This window comes from Ruditapes philippinarum, unplaced genomic scaffold, assembly GCF_026571515.1.
Source record: "Ruditapes philippinarum isolate M1 unplaced genomic scaffold, ASM2657151v2 ctg10714_1_1_1_1, whole genome shotgun sequence".
NCBI classification, from domain to species: Eukaryota; Metazoa; Mollusca; class Bivalvia; order Venerida; family Veneridae; genus Ruditapes; species Ruditapes philippinarum.
In genome coordinates, this window is record NW_026860617.1 from 1 (window position 1) to 24,356 (window position 24,356).

The 24,356-nt window shown below is 34.4% G+C and overlaps 1 protein-coding gene across 1 annotated transcript; it reads right to left on the reverse strand.

Annotated features, from left to right (window-relative positions):
- Window positions 1–539: 539 nt before the first annotated feature.
- Window positions 540–7,103, reverse strand: LOC132712786 (uncharacterized; the record flags this gene model as incomplete). Its single annotated transcript, XM_060695224.1, has 5 exons — window positions 6,209–7,103; window positions 4,698–4,742; window positions 3,817–3,987; window positions 1,415–1,459; window positions 540–710 (listed from the first exon to the last, which is right to left on the reverse strand). Coding segments are annotated over exons 1-5 (821 nt in total), but the record flags the coding sequence as incomplete, so codon positions are not given.
- Between the last annotated feature and the right edge of the window lie 17,253 nt (window positions 7,104–24,356).

Consider the following 24,356-nt stretch of genomic DNA (forward strand, 5'->3'; position numbering starts at 1 on the left):
TAATAAGGATTGTGTATGAAATTATGGATTTTATAAATAACAATGAGACAAAATGAAGTACACAGTGATTTGATACTGACTTTTTGGACTCGAAAAAAGAAAGAAAACGAGGTTAATTTGTTTAAATCTAGTAATGATAATAATAAATTTGGAGATCACATAGTGCAAGTTCATTGGTTATATTTCATAAGGTGTGAATTTAATTTCCATATCAAAAAATATTTTTACATGCTCATATCTTACAATTAGCACTGCCTCTTAGAACAACCTGAAGGACAACTCAATGTAGATTGTAAGAAATGGAGTCAACATTTCAACATTCACTTTATTCTACCACGCTGTCCAACAAGAGACAATCATATTGTAGTGGTGCATAATATTATAATGTGAGTAGCAATTCACGAGTCAAAAGCAAACATGATATAACATAATAAAAGTATAAAAGGCAACATTGAGTTTTGTCTCAAATAAACCAGTGCAAGCCATTTCAAACTTTATCACGATATTTCTGAGAAATAGTTAATAACATTGAGCTGTACCTTTGGCATGTACTTCTTCTTTGAATGATGCTGCAGATTTCCTTTAAAATGACAGAAAGATTTGCTGACTCTGAATAACCATTAGGTTTCTTATCAAATGCCTTGTCATTGTATTCATCTTTCTCAATTTGCTGTTTCAGCTCATTCAGCCACATTTTTATTTGATCGTCTCTTAAAAAGAAAAAAAATCATCAACATATATGTAACTATTATCAAATGTTAGGTCATTACCTGAAAAACATATTAAAGCTTACGGAATTTTTCTCGAGAATAAAGAATTGTCAATCAGATCATTTTATATACCAATACTTCATAAAACAAAACTTTTTTTAAAATCGTACAATGTTTTCAATGTAAGATAACCGTTACACGTTTCTCCTTATAAAATATCTACACAATTATGACAGAAACACTTCTTGTTAACAATAAATTATTGTAACAGTAACTCGACAGAAATATTTCCGTATTGTATACGAGTGTCGTCTGGTGCAACGTTGAAAGCGTAATTGCATTACATATCGGATCACACTCAAAATATACCAAACCAAAATAATTACAAGTTTCAGATAAACTCGTGGTATTAAATAAAAGTTTGATTTAAACCGTTAAGATTTTATTGACGGTAAATGTCAACTGGGAAATATTTTTACATGCCTGACATACGATAATATGTCTGTTTTTTTAATTTTATATATTGTAGTACCATGTGACAAAATATTTACTTATATTTGTTGTTATTTCATAAAGACTAACAAAGACCATATTTTGCAATTGACATTGTTATGATATTTTCACTCAAATGGAATGTCAGACATAATATATGACATTTTGTTCCCTTTAGAACGATCAACATAATATGTTTCAAGCATAGTTACCCATTTGAGGCTGCCTTTATTGATTTGACTGACCCACCTTGGTTACTGAAAATAATCAATATTTGTTCAGGTATAAGGTTAGTGCTATATAAAGGTCACTATTGGATTTTAACACTTTTAACGCTTTGTTCAACAGAAAACATCTTTTGACATTATTTCCTACAAAATGAATTATACAATAACATTAAGATTTACAAACTTAAGAACAAAATTCTTTGCATGGTATTCAAACTATTTAAACTATTAAATTGAAAAATTCTAGAGCTAATTAAATTATTAGTACCAACATGTCAAATTAAATAATAAGATCCTCAAATCCACATGACCTTAAGATATTCTTAATCCTATTCTGAAAATGGTAATTCTAGAAAATGCTGTTAGTATTGAGGACAAGATACCAGAAACATTTTTTTTGCAATTTAATCAGAAACTTCCTGTACATCCAGGGCTGATGTAGCTTCTAAAAATCGCCCATCAAATCGTCGCAAGCTTTTTGTAGCTTTGAATATATTGTTTCTACTTTGGAAAGCAAGTCCCTGTAGTGTTTAATTTTAAATAATTAAATCTAGCGATGAGAACACTTCCTCATAAAATAATTGATAGATTAATAGTAAACGGTACATAATACGAAAAACAAAAGCTGTGTCGTTTTAAATATGCATGGATAAATAACTGGATATTATACAATACAAAATTCAAATTCTTATCAGTCAATGTATTTCAAATTCTAACATTATTGGAACTTTTTCTATATAAACAAAGAAGGCCCGAATCGTGCATTATTCTACAACAATGCACTCGCCGTTCTTATTATCTCCCCGTGTATTTTGACATTGAGGGCGCCATTTTGTTTAAATAAAAAACATTTTTTTGTCGAATTCTGTTGTGAAAACTATCTAGAATGAAAGAAAATGGTCTAACTAAGGAAATGAATCCGAACACCAATATCTTTAATTCAGTCGTTAACGCTGTAAAGACGTTTAAAGTGTTGTTTACGTGACGTCACAATGTAGCGCCAAACAGCACGTGCAAAGCAATCAAATCAAGTACGCTATTTTAATGTCGCAAACAAGTTAAGTTTTACAATTATTTCACTTTTGATAATTTGTATTTCGCTTTAAAAATTATAGAGTGAAATAAAATAAACAAACAAAGTTTTATCAACGTTTTCAAAATTCGTTATTCTCAAAATGTTTCTACACACGGAAGATTTAACGACAGTTTTTTTCAACCCACTGGAACAGCCTTTAAAGAACGTTTCTATTGGAAACTCTGAGGCGAAAACAAATTTAACCACCAAACATTAAGTCTAACTTTATAATAATAATTATATTTTTTCTTGACGTGTTAGAATGGAAATAGATATTAATTCTTCGTGCATAATGCACGTTTTTCGTTCAAATGCTTTGTAATTAATCACTCAGGCCTGTCGGCCTTCGTGATTATATTACTACGCATTTGAACTCAAACCGTGCATTTTTCTACAACAATGCACTCAGAATTGATATCTTTTTCCTAAATATATATTTATTTCAAGCTTTATAAATATCACACTATGACATAGAATATCAGAGAAAATTACTTTTCAAATTTAAATAAAACTGAAACGTTATTACAAACGATATGAAGAAGAGATAATATATGAACTTGTCGTATGTTGTTGCTTTATACAGTAATATCATGAGGTTATAATTATATATCGCTGAGTACAATACTGAATTCTATTGAACGTGGACGAGTTTTGAAGATCGATACGAGTCTAACGGATTAATATTATATTCAAGAATATATGTAAAATGAGATCTTTTCTTCACACCATCATTTTTTGACATTTTGGCAAAAATTTGCTTCGTGAATAAGGATTGTGTATGAAATTATCGATTTTATAAATAACAATGAGACAAAATGAAGTACATAGTGATTTGATACTGACTTTTTGGAGTCGAAAACAGAAAGAAAACGAGGTTAGTTTGTTTAAATCCAGTAATGATAATAATAAATTTGGAGATCACATGTTGCAAGTTCATTGCTTATATTTCATAAGGTGTGAATTTAATTTCAATATCAAAAAATATTTTTACATGCTCATATTTTACAATTAGCACTACCTCTAAGAACAACCCGAAGGACAACTTGGGTTAACTCAATGTAGATTGTAAGAAATGGAGTCAACATTTCAACATTCACTTTATACTTCCACGCTGTCCAACAAGAGACAATCATATTGTAGTGGTGCATAATATTATATATGTGATAGCAATTCACGAGTCAGAAGCAAACATGATATAACATAATAAAAGTATATAAGGCAACATTGAGTTTTGTCTCAAATAAACCAGTGCAAGCCATTTCAAATTTTATCACGATATTTCTGAGAAATTATTAATAACATTGAGCTGTACCTTTGGCATGTACTTCTTCTTTGAATGATGCTGCAAATTTCCTTTAAAATGACAGAAAGATTTGCTGACTCTGAATTTCCATTAGGTTTCTTATCAAATGCCTTGTCATTGTATTCATCTTTCTCAATTTGCTGTTTCAGCTCATTCAGCCACATTTTTATTTGATCGTCTCTTAAAAATAAAATAAAACATAATCATCAACATATATGTAACTATTATCAAATGTTAGGTCATTACCTGAAAAACATATTAAAGCTTACGGAATTTTTCTCGAGAATAAAGAATTGTCAATAAGATCATTTTATATACCAATACTTCATAAAACAAAACTTTTTTTAAAATCGTACAATGTTTTCAATGTAAGATAACCGTTACACGTTTCTCCTTATAAAATATCTACAAAATTATAACAGAAACACTTCTTGTTAACAATAAATTATTGTAACAGTAACTCGACAGAAATATTTCCGTATTGTATACGAGTGTCGTCTGGTGCAACGTTGAAAGCGTAATTGCATTACATATCGGATCACACTCAAAATATACCAAACCAAAATAATTACAAGTTTCAGATAAACTCGTGGTATTAAATAAAAGTTTGATTTAAACTGTTAAGATTTTATTGACGGTATGTGTCAATTGGGAAATATTTTTACATGCCTGACATACGATAATATGTCTGTTTTTTTTAATTTTATAAATTGTAATACCATGTGACAAAATTTTTCTTCTATTTGCTGTTATTTCATAAAGACTAACATAGACCATATTTTGCAATTGACATTGTTATGGTATTTTCACTCAAATGGAATGTCAGACATAATATATGACATTTTGTTCCCTTTAGAACGATCAACATAATATGTTTCAAGTATAGTTACCCATTTGAGGCTGCCTTAATTGATTTGACTGACCCACATTGGTTACTGAAAATAATCAATATTTGTTCAGATATAAGGTTAGTGCTATATAAAGGTCACTATTTGATGTTAACACTTTTAACGCTTTGTTCAACAGAAAACATCTTTTGACATTATTTCCTACAAAATGAATTATACAATAAGATTAAGATTTACAAACTAAAGAACAAAATTATATGCATGGTATTCAAACTATTTAGACTTTTAAATTGAAAAATTCTGAGCGTGATAAACTCGTTTTTATTCATACTTTATAAGTACTATAATTCCACAATATTTTTTTCCTTTCTCTGAAAATCCTATGTCAAGACGATTTCTTCTTATTCTTCATAATTTCATGATATGCTCATCTCCTCTTGATATTGAAGGTTCCAATAAAGTTTTTTACGATTTTTACTCTATATGCATACTGCATAGCTAATCAAGGGCCATAACTCTGAGTTAAAGTGTCTGACCGGAACAAGGCGACGATATGCGCATCTCCTCTTGGTATTGAAGGTTCCCATAAAGTTTCGTTGACTTCCAGCCAGTAGTTGCAGAGAAGTAGCGCAGAAACGATTTTTACTCTGTATGCATACTGCATAGCTAATCAAGGGCCATAAATCTGAGTTAAAGTGTCTGAACGGAACAAGGCGACAATATGCGCATCTCCTCTCAATATTGAAGGTTCCCATAAAGTTTCGTTGAATTCGAGCCAGTATTTGCAGAGAAGTAGCGCGGAAACGATTTTTACTGTATATGCATACTGCATAACTAATCAAGGGCCATAAATCTGAGTTAAAGTGTCGGACCGGAACAAGCCGACGATATGCGCATCTCCTCTTGGTATTGAAGATTCCCATAAAGTTTCGTTGAATTCCAGCCAGTAGTTGCAGAGAACAAGTCCGGAAACGAAATTCGGACGGACGGACGGAAGGACGGACATACCCACTTTTGACATTTATGAGGCAAATCAGCTCATAAACACCACCTGGACCAACGTCCATAAGCAAAATTAGCTCATAAAACAAAAAAAAATAGCTCTTAATTTGAATTTTATGAGTTTTTGTTCTTTATTTTACTACGGAATGAAGCTCATAAATATCAAATGTTTGCTCGGACAGACGGACGGAAAGACGGACGGACAACGTCAAAACAATATCCCCCGATCTATCGGCGGGGGATAACAAGAGGACCAAAAGCTCTTATTAGCCCATCTGAGTATTTATTTGTGATTGAGAAAAAGGTTTAATCCGAACATAAAAATGACTTTGTGAAAAATTCCATTGTTCGTCATCAATATGACATTGTAAATTAATTTAAACCCAAAGCAACACAATTTAATGTTATCAAAATATAATAATGAGACAGGTTTAAATTATGATCTTTTGAATGAAAAAGGATTTTCCTTGGATTTATTTCGGTATGTAGACCCGATATCGACTCGTTCGATATATCATGTTTGTTTAAAAAATGTATTTATTTCAACATACCTATCACTGCTAACGGAAAGTGACAATGTATCATGCGAGGGTAAGAACTTATTGTGATAATCCCAGCAACGTTGGCAATAGTATCTACCATATTGGCTGCAGTCACGACATATATGTGTTGCTATTTTACCTATTCCCTTTGCTGCACAGATTGAACACATGTCAGTTATTGAAGCTGATACACATTGTGAGTCACACAAGGGATCGGTTATAGGTGTCTCTATACCCCATCTTCTCATAACCGAAGACACATCTTTCGAAGATACTGATTGATAATCTTCCGCTTTTTGTGAGACGCTGGCTGAGTGTGACTGACCTCCAACGCTTATATAACCACTTGTTTCCGACGCCGGATGTTCCTGTTCATTAATTGTCTTGTTTTTTGCCATTATGTATACCTTCGCTTATGTATCTTTACCAGATTGTGTTTACTTTAGCATTCAGTTTTGAAAAAGTGGACTAATGATATCAATAAGTAAAATGTTACGACTTTCCAATCAGTTGCCTTCATTGATATCCGTTTCTGTCCCTTGATATACAAACTGATAGCTTTAAAACACGAGTAACCCTTTGCTGTCAAATACACATTTGTTACATTTTCTAAATCTTCAGCAAGGAATATTGCTATTGTGATTTATATCAATCACTTACTTTCATTTGCCTCAAAAAGTTTTTTTCCGTTGTTATCCTTCAATTTTATATCAAACATATGAAAAGTAGTTGTTTTTCTAACGATAAATATTGAATTCCGGCACACTCGAGCACTGTTGCAGAAACACAAACCTTTGAAAGCTGTCGTTACATAATTAACCCATAGTACTGTTTGTTAATTTCTTAAGAGTCAGTGATATCATCTACTTGTCCATAGATGTCAAGCAAGGACGAGCAATACGGCTGGCTTGAATAAAAAGAAAATACATATAAGGTAAGTTACTTTGTAAGACTGATTTAAAAATATATTGCTTTATAACCTTTCCAGATTCCCCTTATTTGATTTGATATTGATTTGCCAAAAGAAATTGATATTACCAAGCCAGACGGGTAATATACACACTAAATTCCCCTGCTGGGTACCCAACGTTGTAAGCAACATGCGCTGTGGCGATGCGCGTATGGTTCAATTTTTCGCCGTGTGAATTCCGATAAACGAGCAAATTTTAACTGTCGAACAAAAAATACTTAACAAAATTGAGTAATGATAAATTTTCTCATCGTTATTGAAACAAATATGACCTTGTCAAAGCTTGATATTAATTACAAATAAGTGTCTTCAACAGACTACTCCTTTTCTGCTGTTTACATTCGCTAGGTATGGAAGCAAATACTTCCTGTATTTATGTGACGTCAGGTTGTGGTGAAGGCGTGCCCTAAAGGGAATCATATTTCGACGTTTCGATTTTGGTTTTGTAGTGATATATGTGGATATATTACCTGCCAAGATAAAAAATCACCCTCGCCTGGTATAAAATGTTGGCACTCCAAAACCAAAATAACATATATAAATAACATAAATTAATGTGCGGACAAATGTCCCACACTACGGGAAATAAAATAAAACAGGAAAAGTTAAAATAATAGACCTTTGCTTAATTTATGTAATTTAATTATACCTCTACCGGTTTCAACATATCATCAGGAGGATAATGAAAATGAAAATTTTGATATGGAAACGACGTCAATGACTTCAACGTTAATAATTACAAGGGACGCCACTCTAAGTGACGTCAAAACAGAGTATAGACGTTGACATCATTGAAGTTATTGATCGGAAACCGTTTTTACCTACAAGGTCAATGTGACCTTGACCTTTGACCCTTAAATCAATAGGTGTTATCTACTGGTCATGACAAATCACCATACCAAGTTTGAAGTTTCTAGGCCTAAGCGTTCTTTAGTTATTGATCGGAAACCGTTTTTACCTACAAGGTCAATGTGACCTTGACCTTTGACCCCTTGACCCCAAAATCAATAGGTGTCATCTACTGGTCATGACCAATCACCATACCAAGTTTGAAGTTCCAAGGCCTAAGCGTTCTTTAGATATTGGTCGGAAACCGTTTTTACGTACAAGGTCAATGTGACCTTGACTTTTGACCGCTTGACCTTACAATCAATAGGGGTCATCTACTGGTAATGACAAATCGCCATACCAAGTTTGAAGTTCCAAGGCCTAAGCGTTCTTTAATCATTGATTGGAAACCGTTTTTACTTACAAGGTCAATGTGACCTTGACCTTTTACCCATTGACCCCAAAATCAATAGGGGTCATCAACTTGTCATGACCAATCACCATACATAGCTTTACGTTCCTAGGTCTAAGGGTTCTTCAGTTATTGACCGGAAACAGTTTTTACTTACAAGGTCAATGTGACCTTGACCGTTTACCTCTTTACCCCAAAATCAATAGGGGCCATCTACTGGTCATGATCAATCACCATACCTATTTTGAAGTATTTAGGCCTAAGGGTTCTTTAGTTATCACTCGGAAACCATTTGGTCTACGGACCGACGGACCGACAGACAGACAAATGCAAAGCAATATACCCACTCTTCTTTGAAGTGGGGCATAATAATGCAATATTGTATTCAGGCCGGAACATCATCAAGAATGCAAAGCTGAGCTTCTTAGGCCGATTTGGTAGACATGACTCTAGTTTAGTCACTTCAGAGACAGCTATGAGATACGTGGGAATCCGGGAACCAGTCCCTAGCTCTTATTGAAAAGACCCCTTGATTCTTATACATGCCTAGTGTATAGCACTGATGATACATGCAAGATTACCTGGATTTCTTACCAGTACACCTCTAGCTAGATGGGAAACACTGAAAGTGTCCCTGAAAAATCCCAAGGTCGAACCCGGGACCTCAGAAGTGACAACCAGTGTTTTAACCAACTGAGCTATCGCGCCACCTTAACCAATTGAGCTATCGCGCCACATATAAAATGATTTGTCATAAAAGTAGCAAAATGTGATAGTAGTATTTTGACCTCCGTTCAAAAACGAAATTACCATAAATATACTAGGCCCATAAAGTCATCGGCAAATGATGGTGTAGTTATATCTTAGATAACTAACAATATATTGTTTTCTTTATTTTTTGTTGTTGTTTTTGGCCAAGCTAGTGCATTTCTCCGACGTCTTTTTTTTCCGGAAATCGTATGAAAAGAGTTCTATTTCTGGCGTGTCAGGGTATTACATGAACCATAATCTCAGTGTTTAGTCGTCCCTTTCCTTTTAGCCCTTAATTCGATTTTCAACTTGATTGCCTCACAGGTGGCATTGTCAGTGTTTGGACACCGCACCCCACCCTGCCCCTGGACCCCTGCTACAATCCTGAAAAATATAATTCAACACTCTAAGGATCTACCAGTATTTTGTCGACATGTAGCCGAAAGTTGTCTATAAATGACCATTTAACCTCATATATCGCCTCATCCGGTTAGCCCTGTGAGCCCACGCCTTGATTCCAAAGAAGTCAATATGGTCGGATGGTAAATCGATCTACCTATGTATCCGCTAGTATAGGTGTGTTATTTTGCCGAATTAAACTGAAAAACGTATTATAAACGATCATTTAAGCTTATACACTGTTACAGCTAGCCCCTGTGAGCCCAAGCCTCAATTCTGCAGTACCTAATATAGTGGGACGGTTTGGGGATCTGATCCTGTGTCCGCTAGTATAGATGTGGCCGTCGGTATTTCTCTGGTATTTTTCCAACTTTGAACAAGAAATTGAACTGTAAATACTTCTTTTAGCTCAAATCCCGCAATTTCTGACTAGCACCTGTGCACACACACGCCCTTTTTCGCGGAATCCAATATTTTGGCATTGTAAGTGGTGATGGTATACGTGTGTCCGTCGGAAAATGGTATTTTAAGCTTATATCTCGCCATCACCGGCTGCCCCCTGTGAGACCTAGACTCAATTCTTCTATATGGCGAGATGGTTAAGCGTTCTGCTTGTGTGTCCGCGTAGGAAATATAGTTGTGTCCGTCGGAAATACTCTGGTATTTTGCGGGCGTTCAGCCAAAAAATCGATCGGAAAATGGTCATTTCAGCTCATATCTCGTCAATTCCCTTTGAGTCCATTTAGGAATCCTCTGGTTTCTGCGGACAATAAGCTTGTTATATCTGTGAAATCTCGCCATTTTCAACTTGCTTCTGTGATCCTAAGGCCGAGTTCCACAGAAACCCATAAAGTTGCATGTGTAGGTATAAAAGACTCGTTTCAACTTCACGAAAACCTAATTTCATCTTAAACTCGTGAATACAATATTTTACTTCGTGAATTAACGTTTGCAACATATCAACATCACGAATTAACGATTTCAGTTTCACGATTTCAACTTCACGAATTCACTGTTTCAACTTCACAAATTCACTGTTTCAACTTCACGAATTCACTCTTTCAACTTCAAATATTCACAATTTAAATTCCATAAAATCAAAATTTTAACATTTAAACTTCACGATTTCAACTTCATGAATTCACGATTTCAACTTTATAAAATCAAAATTTAACTTCATGAATTAAAGATTTTGACTTACGAATTCACGAATTCGCTATTTCAACTGCACAAATTCATGATTTCAACTGCACGAGTTCAAGATTTCACTTTCAAGGAAGTTGAAATTGTGAATTCACGGAGTTGAAGTCGTAAAGTTGAATCCTTGAAGTTGAAATCGTGAATTCATGAAGTTTAAATCGTCATTTAGTTGAAATTGTGAATTCGCAAATTTTAAATCGTGAATTACGAAGTTGAAGACGAGCCTGATGATATAAGAAGGTGGTCTTTGGTATTAAAGGATCCGATGTGTGTCTGCTGTTTTTTTCTGGTAATGTAGTCATTTTAGCTCAAATGTCGCAAATTCCGATTTATTTCTGTGAGTTATAGGCACAATTCTGCAGAACCACATCTGTTGGCATGTTGTTGTGTTAACTATTTGCCAAGGTAAAGACCATTTTTTGCTGGTACAAGTAAGACCGTTAGATAAAGACTGGTATTTTGTCGACATTTAAGCATAACGTCACTGTGTCGTGTATTATCAAAATCTCAATTTCATTATGACAATTCTTTAGATACCGTTATGTTTAAAGGTACTCCACTGAGGTACGGCCGAATGTCACAAAAAAAAGTAAAATTTCACGAACCGATATTTTTTTGTTACCTGCCAGTTAGGGACATTCAAACAGAATCAGTGATACATTGATATGTGTTCTTTGGATTGGCAAGTCCACGCCCGTTTAACTCACAACGAGTGAAAAATGTCCATCGGTTAAAATGTTGTGAGCAACTTCCGTTCCTCGTTGTGAGCATCCATCTTTGACGTGTGACACGATAAACAAGGTGACTTTTTCATAATTTTTGAAGATTACAGACATTTATGTAAAAATATCGGAATGCAGTTAGCTAGCTATGTGTTTTCCGAGTATGCACATGTAAAGATATTGTCTGTTGGTGGACAATTTGATAGAAATACCGTGCGACGCAGTCACTCGGGGTAGCTGGAAAACTGGAGACAACTTCTCTTTGGACCTAATTAAACATTGAAAACGTCGATTATGGTGACGTTTTGTGCATTCTTACCTAAAACAGATGCCCACAAGTCATCAGCGTAAATTATTATCTGAAAGTCTTCGTAGAAACGAAGATATACTCTATTTTGCTTTAATCCTCGTTGTGAGCACTATAACCTCGTTGTGAGCAAGACAAGCGCAGTGCGTGTATGGTTTTAATATGTAATTCAAATGGCAAGAATACAATTTTCAATCTACCAAAAGCAATCAAAACGTTTTTGTACAAAAGTTTTTCTTTGCAATAGTTCTTCTTTTTCTTTTTAAAAGTTTTTTTGAAAATTATTCTTCATATTCACAAGTCATCAGATTAACATAAGAACTATTAATCAGTTTATGTAAATCAGGTATTTTATTTCGTATACTCTAGTTTGGCTCGAGTGAACATCACGGGAGTTTATGAATATTTCAACAATTTCACAGTCTGTGTGATACACACATACATGTGTTTATCCTGAGCTGAAGACTGACCACGTTAAGTAAAACAAGAACTATCACGGTAAGTTGACAATGCCCCTGAAGTGGTGCTTTGTCCTTAGATTTATGGACCAGATAGATTATTTTCACCTTGACATTGAATTACCTTCACATTGAAGATCTAATTGATCTTCAATGTGAAGGTAATTCAATGTCAAGGTGAAATACATATAGGTCAGTTGGAAGGTCTTGTCCAAAGGGGCATTGTGTCCAAATATGAATTAAATCATCTAACTTATAAAGAAGTGATGACCAATCTTAAAGTTTTTGGATGTTCTAGAAGTCATCCACGGTACAAGATAAAAAAAATACAGATCAGTTTGAAGATCTTGCCTATAGGGGTGTTGTTTCAAAATATGAGTAGAATCCGTTTACTAATAAGGAAGTTTTGACCAATTTTTAAGTATTTGGACAATTGGACCTTCAAGGTGAAGGTCATTCAGGGGTCAAGTTCAAATAAAATAGGATAGTTGAAAGGCCTTGTCCAAAGATGTGTTGTGCCTAAACATTATGCCAGGACATTATGGCCAATCTTAAATGTTTTTGGACAATTTGACCTTCAAGGTAAAGGCCATTCAGGGGTCAAGGTAAAAAAATACAGGTCCGTAGGAAGGTGCAAAGGGATGTTGTGTTCAAATATGAATCAAATCCATTTTCTAATAAGGAAGTTAAGGCCAATGTAAAAGTTTTCGGACAGATTGACGGACGTACCAACTTTTGATATTTATGAGGCAAATCAGCCCATAAACACCACCTGGACCAACGCCCATTAGCAAAATTAGCTCAAAAAATAGCTCTTAATTTGAATTTTATGAGTTTTTGTTCTTTATTTAACTACGGAATGAAGCTCATAAATATCATATATTTGCTCGGACTGACAGACGAACAGTTCAAAACTAATATGCCTCCCTTTGGGGTATGCACAACGTCAAGTGCAAAGAAATGCTGCTGTGCAAAAATGTTTTAATTGCTGTGGTATATTGAAAATTATATTTTCACCATCTGAATAGCATATTAAAACCATACACGCACTGCGCTTGTCTTGCTCACAACGAGGTTCTTGCTCACAACGAGGTTATGGTGCTCACAACGAGGATTAAAGCAACATAGAGTATATCTTGGTTTCTATGAAGACTTTCAGATAATAATTTACGCTGATGACTTGTGGGCATCTGTTTTAGGTAAGAATGCACAAAACGTCACCAGAATCGACGTTTTCAATGTTAAATTAGGTCCAAAGAGAAGTTGTCTCCAGTTTTCCAGCTACCCCGAGTGACTGCGTCGCACGGTATTTCCATCAAATTGTCCACCAACAGACAATAACTTTACATGTGCATACTCGGAAAACACATCGCTAGCTAACTGCATTCCGATATTTTTACATAAATGTCTGCAATCTTCAAAAATTATGAAAAAGTCACCTTGTTTATCGTGTCACACGTCAAAGATGGGTGCTCACAACGAGGAACGGAAGTTGCTCACAACATTTTAACCGATGGACATTTTTCACTCGTTGTGAGTTAAACGGGCGTGAAGTCGTTTGAAATACATATTTTCTCCAATTTTGTGGGAAAAGCGTTTAAACACCTTTCAGTTTGCAAATCTGAATAAAAACAACGGTCACGTGACGATTCTCGGGATGACTAAAAAGCGAAACGGAGAATTTTTTGTGTATCGGCAGCAACGAAAGTGCGAAACCGGAATATACCAACAATCCATAAATTTAAAAGCAAATAATGGGTTTGTTTGTTAAATTTCTTGTTGTTCACATATGTTCTTGTGAGAAAAATCTTTCAAAAACAATTTCAATATATTTAAAGCATTACATTGTTGTAATCATGTTTTTTTTCTCCATTACAATGATGAATTTAGCTAAACGTACGGAGTTCGAAACTGACATACACAAATTTTACAAATATTCTATGTTAATTTGAGAGCTTTCGTGTAATTATTAAATATTATGTATTAACTTTGTAATGGTTAAAATATCATGATATCTAGGCTAAGAAAATTTACTTTGTCAATCAGTGTAATGGGTCCTATTTCAAAGGTCACTTTGGTTTATCTGACACCCGTTCAGGAAAAAAAACTTCGTAATACCTTTTATACAACGAACATGAATTTGAGTATTGTAAGCATAAAAAATCACACGCACACACAGAATGTTATTCCAGAATTTTCTCTTTAACTCTGATCAAAGCACTGAAAGCACTGGCTAAATAGAGAATGAATCCGGCCTCATTATAGGACATTTAGGCTTCAACTTTATTAGATAATATTTCTAATGTATGTCTAGTGCACATAATTAAAATTCTTTAAGAAAAAATCGATCTCCTTTGCTAGATAGATCTGAAATTTAATATTTATCATTTTACATACATACTTGCATATTTATCCGCATTGGATGTAAACTTTGTTGATGAAAAGATTACTATGTTTTGATCTAGACATTCAAAACTATAGGTAATTGATACCTGTTTCATGCACATGGTAAACATTATCAAGAAGGTCGGAAAAGAGTTACAATCTGGATATTATTATTATCATTATTGATTTAGCAGATATCCTGATAATTTTTTTCTTATTGGAAGGCCTCCGTACTAGTGATGGGTCAATTGAGCTGTGCTTTAATGTTACCAATATATTGAAAGCTTCCCGGTGGAAAATAAATTGAGAGCGTTATAAGAGTAAAAAAGGAAAACTGAAATAAAGACAATCAAGGCGACGGCAACGTTCACATGACGCAGCCCCCGACATAGTCAAGCTTCCTCAGCAGGGTTATTGCCGTGACTAGAGAAATAAACTTAAAACTGATTATATAGTTGTTGTTTTTTAAACCCTAACTTTCTTTCAAATTAAACGAAACAAACAAAATCATGATACAGCAAGACAAATGTGAAGGGCAGGTAAGTAAAAGTCACTTTAAGAATTCAGTAAGATATTATTAACCTCACCTCATACAACAACCATTGCTTAAACTATGTTTTATAATACTTCCAACTCCTAGACGGTAAAGGGCAATGCATATATAAACCATTGTTTTTACTCCTTATAGCCTGTTTATCATGGCATACTCATTGTTAATAGTTTTGTAAATGTTTTGATAAAAAAAGTCGGGTTCATTTCCCGACTATTTTGAAAACACGAGTGACTGGTTTCAAAAACTACAATGGCTAAATATTGATCGGATGCATTTCATTGCATAAATAAGTTAGGGAGAGAACGCTGCTTTTCTTTCTTTATAGCACGAAAACCTTTACTTTTCTCTACTTTTGTCTCTTCTTTCTTCCTGTTTTTCATTTTTGTTGTTTATTCTTTTTATTTACCACTTGAAAGCCTGAAATTAATGTTTTCATTGATAATTTAGCTGTGGTCCTGTTTTGCTTGGTCGTGTGGGTGTTGTATTCATTGAATGTTACCATTCCTTTTTGTATTTCTGATCGAAGATTAGGAAATACAAAGCTAACATTCAATCTCTGACACAGCGGTTTCACGACAAAACTAACAACAAACAGTTCTTAAAACACCTGAAAACTACCGATTTAAAAGAAAGAAATATTTTCATTTTGTTATAAGTATCCAACAAATTACAACGCATTCAAAGTTTAACAGTAGCTTTGGCTTATAGAATTGTCAATGAATGCACATTCACAAATTACGCGGATGAATATCATTTTAATCAATGAAAATGCTATTTTAAGCGATGTCGAGAGCTTATTTCACAAATAAATCTGACTGTCGAGTAGTGGAATATATACATGTCGGACTGTTTTGGCGAGAAGATTTTTGTTAAATTATTTACATCAATGTTAAAGAACAGGTTTATCTTGAACAAAAAACCTCGAAATTAACCCGAAATGCAGTGAAAAATCTAAATTTAGTATTACTTGATTTTATTCAGGCATTGTTCGTATATCTTCTCCGTGGTGCAAGGGTAACGCGCTCGTTTAGTGTGTCTGGGGTTCAAATCCAATTCAAGGCAATTATTTTTTATAAAGTTTCTTTGTTAAGGAAATAGCCACGATATGCAAGGATAAAGTGTGGCTGTCATAAAAATGAACATAAATGATTTTTAATGCAACTGTAGTCATGCAAAATGTTTCAAACTCTGGTACCAAGCAAGAAGAATTATAGTACATAAAAATAAACTTATACAGGAAAATGATACAGTTGTACAGTGCGATTTATATTGCAAAGATCAGAAAATACCACAGAGCTTGCAGCCTTTTGATTTATCTTGTTTTTCGTATGTATTTCTGGAGATTAAATGGGTGGTTCTCGTAATACTTTAAGATTCACAAGATTGTGTATTAAAAGCCTTTGTAAATTGTTTCGGAAATACTGGATATCGTTTTGAAAATTTTAGAGCTACTTAAGTATTTTAAACTCGTGAACGAAAAATTTCAAAGTAACAGGAATTAAAATTAATTCCTAAGTATTTCGATTATAGTGATTATACCGTAATCAAACGTTAAAGGTCTCCTAAGAAATGTTCTTTGGAATTAAAAATTAAGTGTAAGCACTAGAACATAAACCACCAGATTGCTTGCAAAATCTTTATCGGCAGGATAAATTGGTTCACAAAACATGATTTTTCACAGTCAAGATCAAATGAACAGACTGTCATTTTCTTCCTGTTACCGAATGATACGAACAGACTATCATTTTCTTACTGTTACCGAAAAAACACACCAGGAAGATTTCAAGTAGAGGACACGTCACTGACAGAATGTTCTTAATATTTGAATAGAAAAGAATTTGCTAAAGCCAATTTATGAAAGAGAAATCGGGGATTGTACTTATTAAATTATTTGCCTATAAAAGAGGATTTATTTTACTCGTTTAGATTATTTTCAAAAACAAAAGTCTCAAAAAGCAAAGGTTAGCTGATATTTAGATGTAAACCGCGACATATAAAATTAATTTACCTGTGAAACTGGAGTGAAAATGTGATAGTTTATCCGTTTTTTTCTTCAGTGCCTTCAGCACTTTGATCTTATCTGTAGTACAAGTTAACTATATCGTTTTCACCAAAAAATCATTAAATTCTAAACAAGTTTCTAATAGAATCATAAACATTTATTGTATCATAGTTTGAAGACTTTTCTGTTGAAAACGTGTCAGAGTTAAATCGAATTCATATACATGCACAGTGCGTAACTGGAGTGCAGGTAATAAATACCAACACTCCAGAGCATGCCCATTGATGTATTCATTCTTCTTTTTTTGGGGGTGGGGGTGCTTTTATGGAATAACGATAGAAATGCCACATTCAGAAGCTAGTTCATAGGTTTTTTTCTGGGGTTTCATATTGTTACAATAGGAAACGTGCATTTAATTTTGCCTATGGTATGAATATGATGTAATTGTGTGTGGAACGTAAGTACGATCCTATCAAGATAGCCTACGAAACGTCACTCATTACATACACAGATGCCCGTTTGTGCCAGAAACAATTTTGCAAAGGGAGCACCTGAGTTCTTTCTCCACCAGTAAAACTGAAGAGTCGCCAAAATGACCTACACAGTATTGTGTGACGTAACCCCACTCCATCCCAAATACAAACAATCAAATCAAATGAGACATGTCATTAACTGTATTTGATTTAAATACGTTATAGATAGCGTTAAATACTTTTATTAGTGTGATTACACTGTGCTCGTTTTAGTATAAATATCACCGATGCATTATGTTTGCCTTAGAATATTGAAATTGAAACTGAAATGTCAATGAAAATAATTGTACATGTATATAATATCTTTCCGTTTTGTCTAGAAAATGACCGCTTCGCTGGCGTTTGATTTTTCAAGACAACGAAATTGCTACCTTGATTATCTTTTATACAGTTTTTCTTCGTTATACTCGAGTTATATAAACATGATAGGTTAGAGAGTTGAGAAAAAATCAATAGACTTTTTTACCCCCGTTTACTCTGTTGTTCCAAAAATGTCCGTTGCGTATTTTAGTCATACCCGATGAATTGTGGGTAACTTCTGTACATGTCTGGGAAAACCAACTTTCATTTTTGCATCAAAAGCTAATGTGAATATGCATTCTCTAGCATAATTGTTGTTAGAGGGTTGGTTAAAGTGTAAGTTATTGTTATTTTAGTCATAATATTGTGATTTGTGGGGAAATTTGTATACATTTTTTTTGGACACCAAATAACCCGTCAGACCTCAGTGTAGCCCCTTTAAGGACATTTGCATGAAAGAAGTATGTGGTAAAATGATAAGCACAGTCAATACACCACCTAATTATTTTACAATCTTTTAAAGAGATTATCAAGCATGCTCAACTTATATATTGTGTGTAATCACGTTGTCCGTTTTTCACTATCAAAAACATTCAATCGAAACTTCATGTAGGAAATGACTGAAAATAAATCTTATTTTCTCCAATATAAAGACCAATAACTTTCTGACAAGCAGTTCAATTATAAAGCATCCAATTGTATAAAAGTCGAGTAGTGACTAAAGGCATGTTTTTATCGGACGGGAGACATTCCACAGTCAGTAGTTTAATTGTATCAATAATAATCACCATGGTCATCAGGTGACCATGTTAACCTTCTCTCCCAGACTTTTCCCCCTTAATATTAAAAGTTTTTTCGTTTGTTATAAATTTGAAAAGCATATATTTATCGTGTATGTTGGCATATAAATATCGTGCAATTCGTTCTTAAAGCTAAAGTAATTTTCTTACACAAAATGGGTTTATTTCAACATATCTCTTTACAGTTATTAAATAGGCAAAGAAGTAAACATCGCAGTTTTCAAGAGATTACTGTGACCTAACGGTTGTTATATTTCACTTGAGATATAAACACCCCTGTTATCACACCCGTAAACATGTAGCAAATAGGACAAATTGATACAGGTAGAACGTTAGTTTTAAACCTGATTATTTAGTTATGTACCCCTTTTTCTCGATTAATTGTGCAGCAATTAAAAACCTATATCTATACATACTATATTTCAAGTTTCCGTGGTTATACTTGTCTTTAAAATATTTTGGAAAATTTTGGTGTTCCTTGATATATATATTGTGAGAGAGAACCTGTGATATATCAATGCATGTTCTTATTTGTATATTTGCTCTTGAATTAAAAAAGTTCAGGGGAAAATCTGAATAGTGATAAAAAGGAGGTGCAAAACCTCTTTTCGTACACGTATGGAGCAGTAGGAAAGCTCAATCCACAATATACATATTACGTATATATATAAACGTAACGGTCATTATTTTCAAAGTATAAATGGCTAACTGGATGTATTTGTAAATATGTCGTAATCTTTTTTTTAGTTGAAATCTATTTACTCAAGGTTAAATTCTGTAGAAACGAACACAATAGTAAAAAGAAGGTAAACTTGGCGGTAATGAAAATGATTTTTTTTACAAAAGGAGGCAGGATACCCGAGTATTCCCCACGGACACAGCTATAACTGCGGATACACGGCCAGACCCCTAGTCATCCCACCATATGGGGTTCTGCGGAGTTGAGGCTGGGCTTCACAGTGGTCAGCCGAAATTGGCCATATATGAGCTGAAATGACGTCTATGGTACATGTTTTGGCTCAACGTCAGCAAAATACCAGAGTTTTCCCGACGGACACACCTATACCCGTGGACACATTGTCAGACCCCCTAACCATCCCACTATCCACTATATTGGGTTCTGTAGAATTGAGGCTAGGCCCTAGAGGGGCAAGTCGGAATTGGCCATATATAAGCTGAAATGACCGTCTGTGGTACAATTTTTGGCTCAACGTCGGCATGATACTCGAGTATTCCCGACGGACACACCTACACTCGCGGACACCCGGTCCTTACCATCCCACCATATTTGGTTCTGCGGAATTGAGGCTTTGCGTTCATTGAACGCCGCCTTTCCTTGTTGATCTTGTTTATCATATTTTTTGGTTTCACAGGGGCCAGCCGGAATTGGGCAGATATGAGCTGAAATGACCGTTAATGGTAAAATACCCGAGTATTCCCGACGGACACCTCTGTACCCGCAGACACAAGGTCAGACCCCCTCACCATACCACCATATGGGGTTCTGCGGAATTGAGGCTTGGTTTCACAGGGGCCAGCCGGAATTGAGCAGATATGAGCTGAAATGACCGTCTATGATAAAATACCCGAGTATTCCCGACAGACACCTCTATACCGGCGGACACACGGTCAGACCCCCTAACCATACCACCATATGGGGTTCTGCGGAATTGAGGCTTGGTTTCACAGGGGCCAGCCGGAATTGAGCAGATATGAACTGAAATGACCGTCTATGGTACGATTTTGGGCTCTGGCAAAATACCAGAGTATTCTCGACGGATACACATATACCCGCTGACACACGTTCACACCTTGCACGAAACAAATATTCATAAATCTTTTTTTCGGGTTTAAATTTTTTTATCTTAGATAACCTTAATTTTGGTTATTTTGGCCAACCGGAATAGCCAGAGATCGATTTTATAATAGTATATAATTTTAAACTACATTATGAAATAAACCAATGGCCTTTTGTACAGGTTTAACTGTATATTCTCTGGCTAGCCGATTCAGCCGGAACCGGGTTCCTGCTAGCCGGAGTAGCAGGAACAGCCGGCTGTCTGGCTAACTTCACGAACATTAAACTCTCTCCTAATAAATAATAGCTGTTGTTTAAAATCTGTCTTTATGATACTGCACGTTTGTAGCTCCGATTTTCATAGCATAAATCGTAACGTTTATACAAACTATACACATGGCTGCTGTTATTTTATGAAGTAATTTTATTTTTTTTCTTAAAGAAAGTGTTGGAAATTTGTTTCAAAGATTTTTGACAGATTCTGGTGGCTCGAGTTAAATATACAAACAAACGACCGCTATATAAGGCATTATTACCTGTCAAAAATCTTTAAAACTTACCATGTCTGCTTTCGTGGTAACAATTTAAATGTAAGACAAAAGTATTACCTTTGCGATATATGTTCCTCTTTTTTTAAATTTCAATATACATGTCAACAGTTCCGTATAATTTATCAAAGTTGCCCGATCAATACTAAATATATTTACAATAAAAATGCGATAAGACAGATTTAATGCCCCCTAAACCATGTGGTTATGTAAATAATTCAATCTTCTCATTAGTGTTTAATTGTGTATTGCTATCATATATTTGCATACATTTACGCTGTCAGTATAATTATACAGTTTATCTGTAGATATATTTTTTCACAACAAGTTAATATTTTCTTACAGCGATATCATGTTAGAATTAAAAAAATCCCATTTATTTTAGAGAAATAATCGTCTGCTACCTTGTTTAAAGCAGTAGGCGAACCTCGGTCATTATCTTAATATTGTTTAGATTACACTGGTTACCTTGTTTGCCTGATCTTTTCTGTATAAGGCCGGATTTAAAGAATGAGCTGTTAATCATAAAAAAGCCCGAGTTTCTAGAGAGTAGTATAGGGGTCATTTTAACCCCACTCACTGCGTATGCGCGATATTATTTTTGATTATAGTTTGAATGGCTTAACGCGATCTATTGTTTGTTTGGATTTATAGTATATACGTAGATACGTTAGCAAGTAGTGTGTATTATATAGACGCGCTTTATAACAAAAGAGATAAGAATTCGAACAAAGGTGTATTATGCGTTAGATTATTTATATTAACGTGTATTATAATAATGACAAGGGGGGGGGGGGGGGGTATTAAGAATGCTGATTAAAAGTATAGATAATGATTGCATTTGGAGAAAATAGAATATAATGTTTGAACTGGTAAATTTATATAAAAATCCGTAATCATTATGTCAAATTTGAATAAAATTAAAGCGTTTGAATTTTTGGTCTAATAAGAGGAATACATAGGGTTGAAAGTTTGGTCAAATTTGATATAAAATGTTGTTTGTTATACAAAATAGTGATATCCCTCTTGAATAGATTCTTAAAAGGTATAATAATAATACTACTATACTTTTCGATGAGAAAATATTTATACGCGATATTTTAGCAAATATATAAATGTTTTAATTATGTCTTATTGGAGGAATGAATTATGATTTTGGTCACATTTTGAATATTAAATACTGTTTTTTTTCTTACAGAATATCACTTTTGAATAAATAACAATGCGGTAAAAAATTATAATACTGATTTATATTTATACCAAAATACGAAATAAATAACGATTTACATCGTCTCAAAGAATCTAAATCTAAATATGTTACTGATATATTTATAGCATGAACGATGAATACATTTTCTAATCTCAGTGATGGTACTGGTTACTCCTGTAAAGTTTGGTTGAAATCCCACAAGTAATTTAACCTGTGAAGGCTGGACAAGATTTTCCTATTTTTAGCTCTGGTGGCCATTTTGTGCAGTGAAGCGGGACAAACCGGTGATGTGTACAACCAGGGATGGTACTGACCACTCCTTTAAAGTTTGGTTGGAATCCCACCAGAAGTTTAACCTGTGAAGGCCGGACAAGGTTTTTCTATTTCAACTCTGGTGGTCATTTTTTGAAGCAAAGCAAAACGTACCGGTTATGTGCATAACTAGAAATAATACTAATCACTCCTTTAAAGTTTAGTTGAAATCCGAATAGTAGCTTGACCTGTGAAGGCTGGATAAGATTTTTTCTATTTTTAGCATTGGTGGCCATTTTGTGCAGCGGAGCGGAACGTACCCATGGTGTGCCCAAAAAGGGATGGTACTGATCACTCCTTTAAAGTGTGATTGCAAATTTCACCAGTTGTTTGACCTGTGAAGGCCGGACAAGCTACGTTCGAACAGACGGGCGTTCCAACATTTTCTTTGTTATTTTCTTTTGTCTGCTTAAGGGCTACTAGCCCATAAACCCTTTGATCACGCAATGAACCTATTGTTCTCTTTTGTTTTTTATCGTTATATAGCCCTTAAACCTAAAGTTTTGCTCGGACAGACGTACGAACGGCAATTGGGCATACAGACAGACGGCGAAGGCAAAAACAATATGTCTTCCAAATATTGTGTGAGACATAATTAAAGCTTATAATCTTACCGACTGTCAAAATGATATCTGTAATTCTTTGTCTTGGTTTCAGGTATCTCGATTCTAGGAGTTGGCACCGGAAGCAGACCTCAAACCTTGCCAGGTTCCAGAGTTTCTATGGAACGCTTTTAGGTTAGAGTTGTACAACTGCTACAATCAAGATTAGCATCAAACTTACTATCAACTTACCGAACTAGCGTTAATATGTTTTAAAAATTAATACTATCATACAATATGTTAAGTCAATGGCCTATTCCAATTAATCACGTGATTTTGTTTATGGCATCTTGTTTTGAAAAAGGCCAAACGCCAAAAACTATTACAACTTACATCGCTGGCCTGAATTATTATCATTAATATACATGTATGTTTTTACGGAATAAATAATGTTTTAATGGTCAACAAATTATAAGAAGGCTGTCGCATAAATCGTACAACTAACGATTGTCGGCCGACATTAACAATACACACCTTGGTTTCTATGTGTGATACACTGCCGATCGTGCATTATAACATTTATGAAGACAAGTTATTCGAGTCAATCTTTACCTTGGCCTATTATGGTTTGTTTAGGGTCAGCAAATTGGTTATGTCATCCGGTATGCAAACTGAAAATGTGCTCAGTACATCGGATTTGACATTTGTAGGTCAAAAAAGAATTTGCAGTTATTCAATTACGTCATTTTAAAACACATCAAAGAGGAACTCCTGTCCTACTGAAAATACATAGAGAAACGGGTCATTTATGCCCTGTAAACGCTTTATTTGAATTTGTCTAATCAGGCCACCTTCAAAAGACCATCTACTTTGTCACGCTAATAGTTTGCCGGTAACTACAAGAAATGATCAAAAAAGTTCTTGGCCCGATGTACTTCCGGTAGTTAGAGAACCCAACCAAATGGTCTTACTTTTCTATATAATCGTCAATGCACTTTGCCCACCTGTGCTCCAACTTGTTTAACCTTCAAAATAAAACTCTTTTGGTCCTCAAAAAACTCATTGACCGCCTCCATGACACCTTTATTGCTTCCAAAATGTCTACAACGAAGCTTGGTTTTCGGTTTC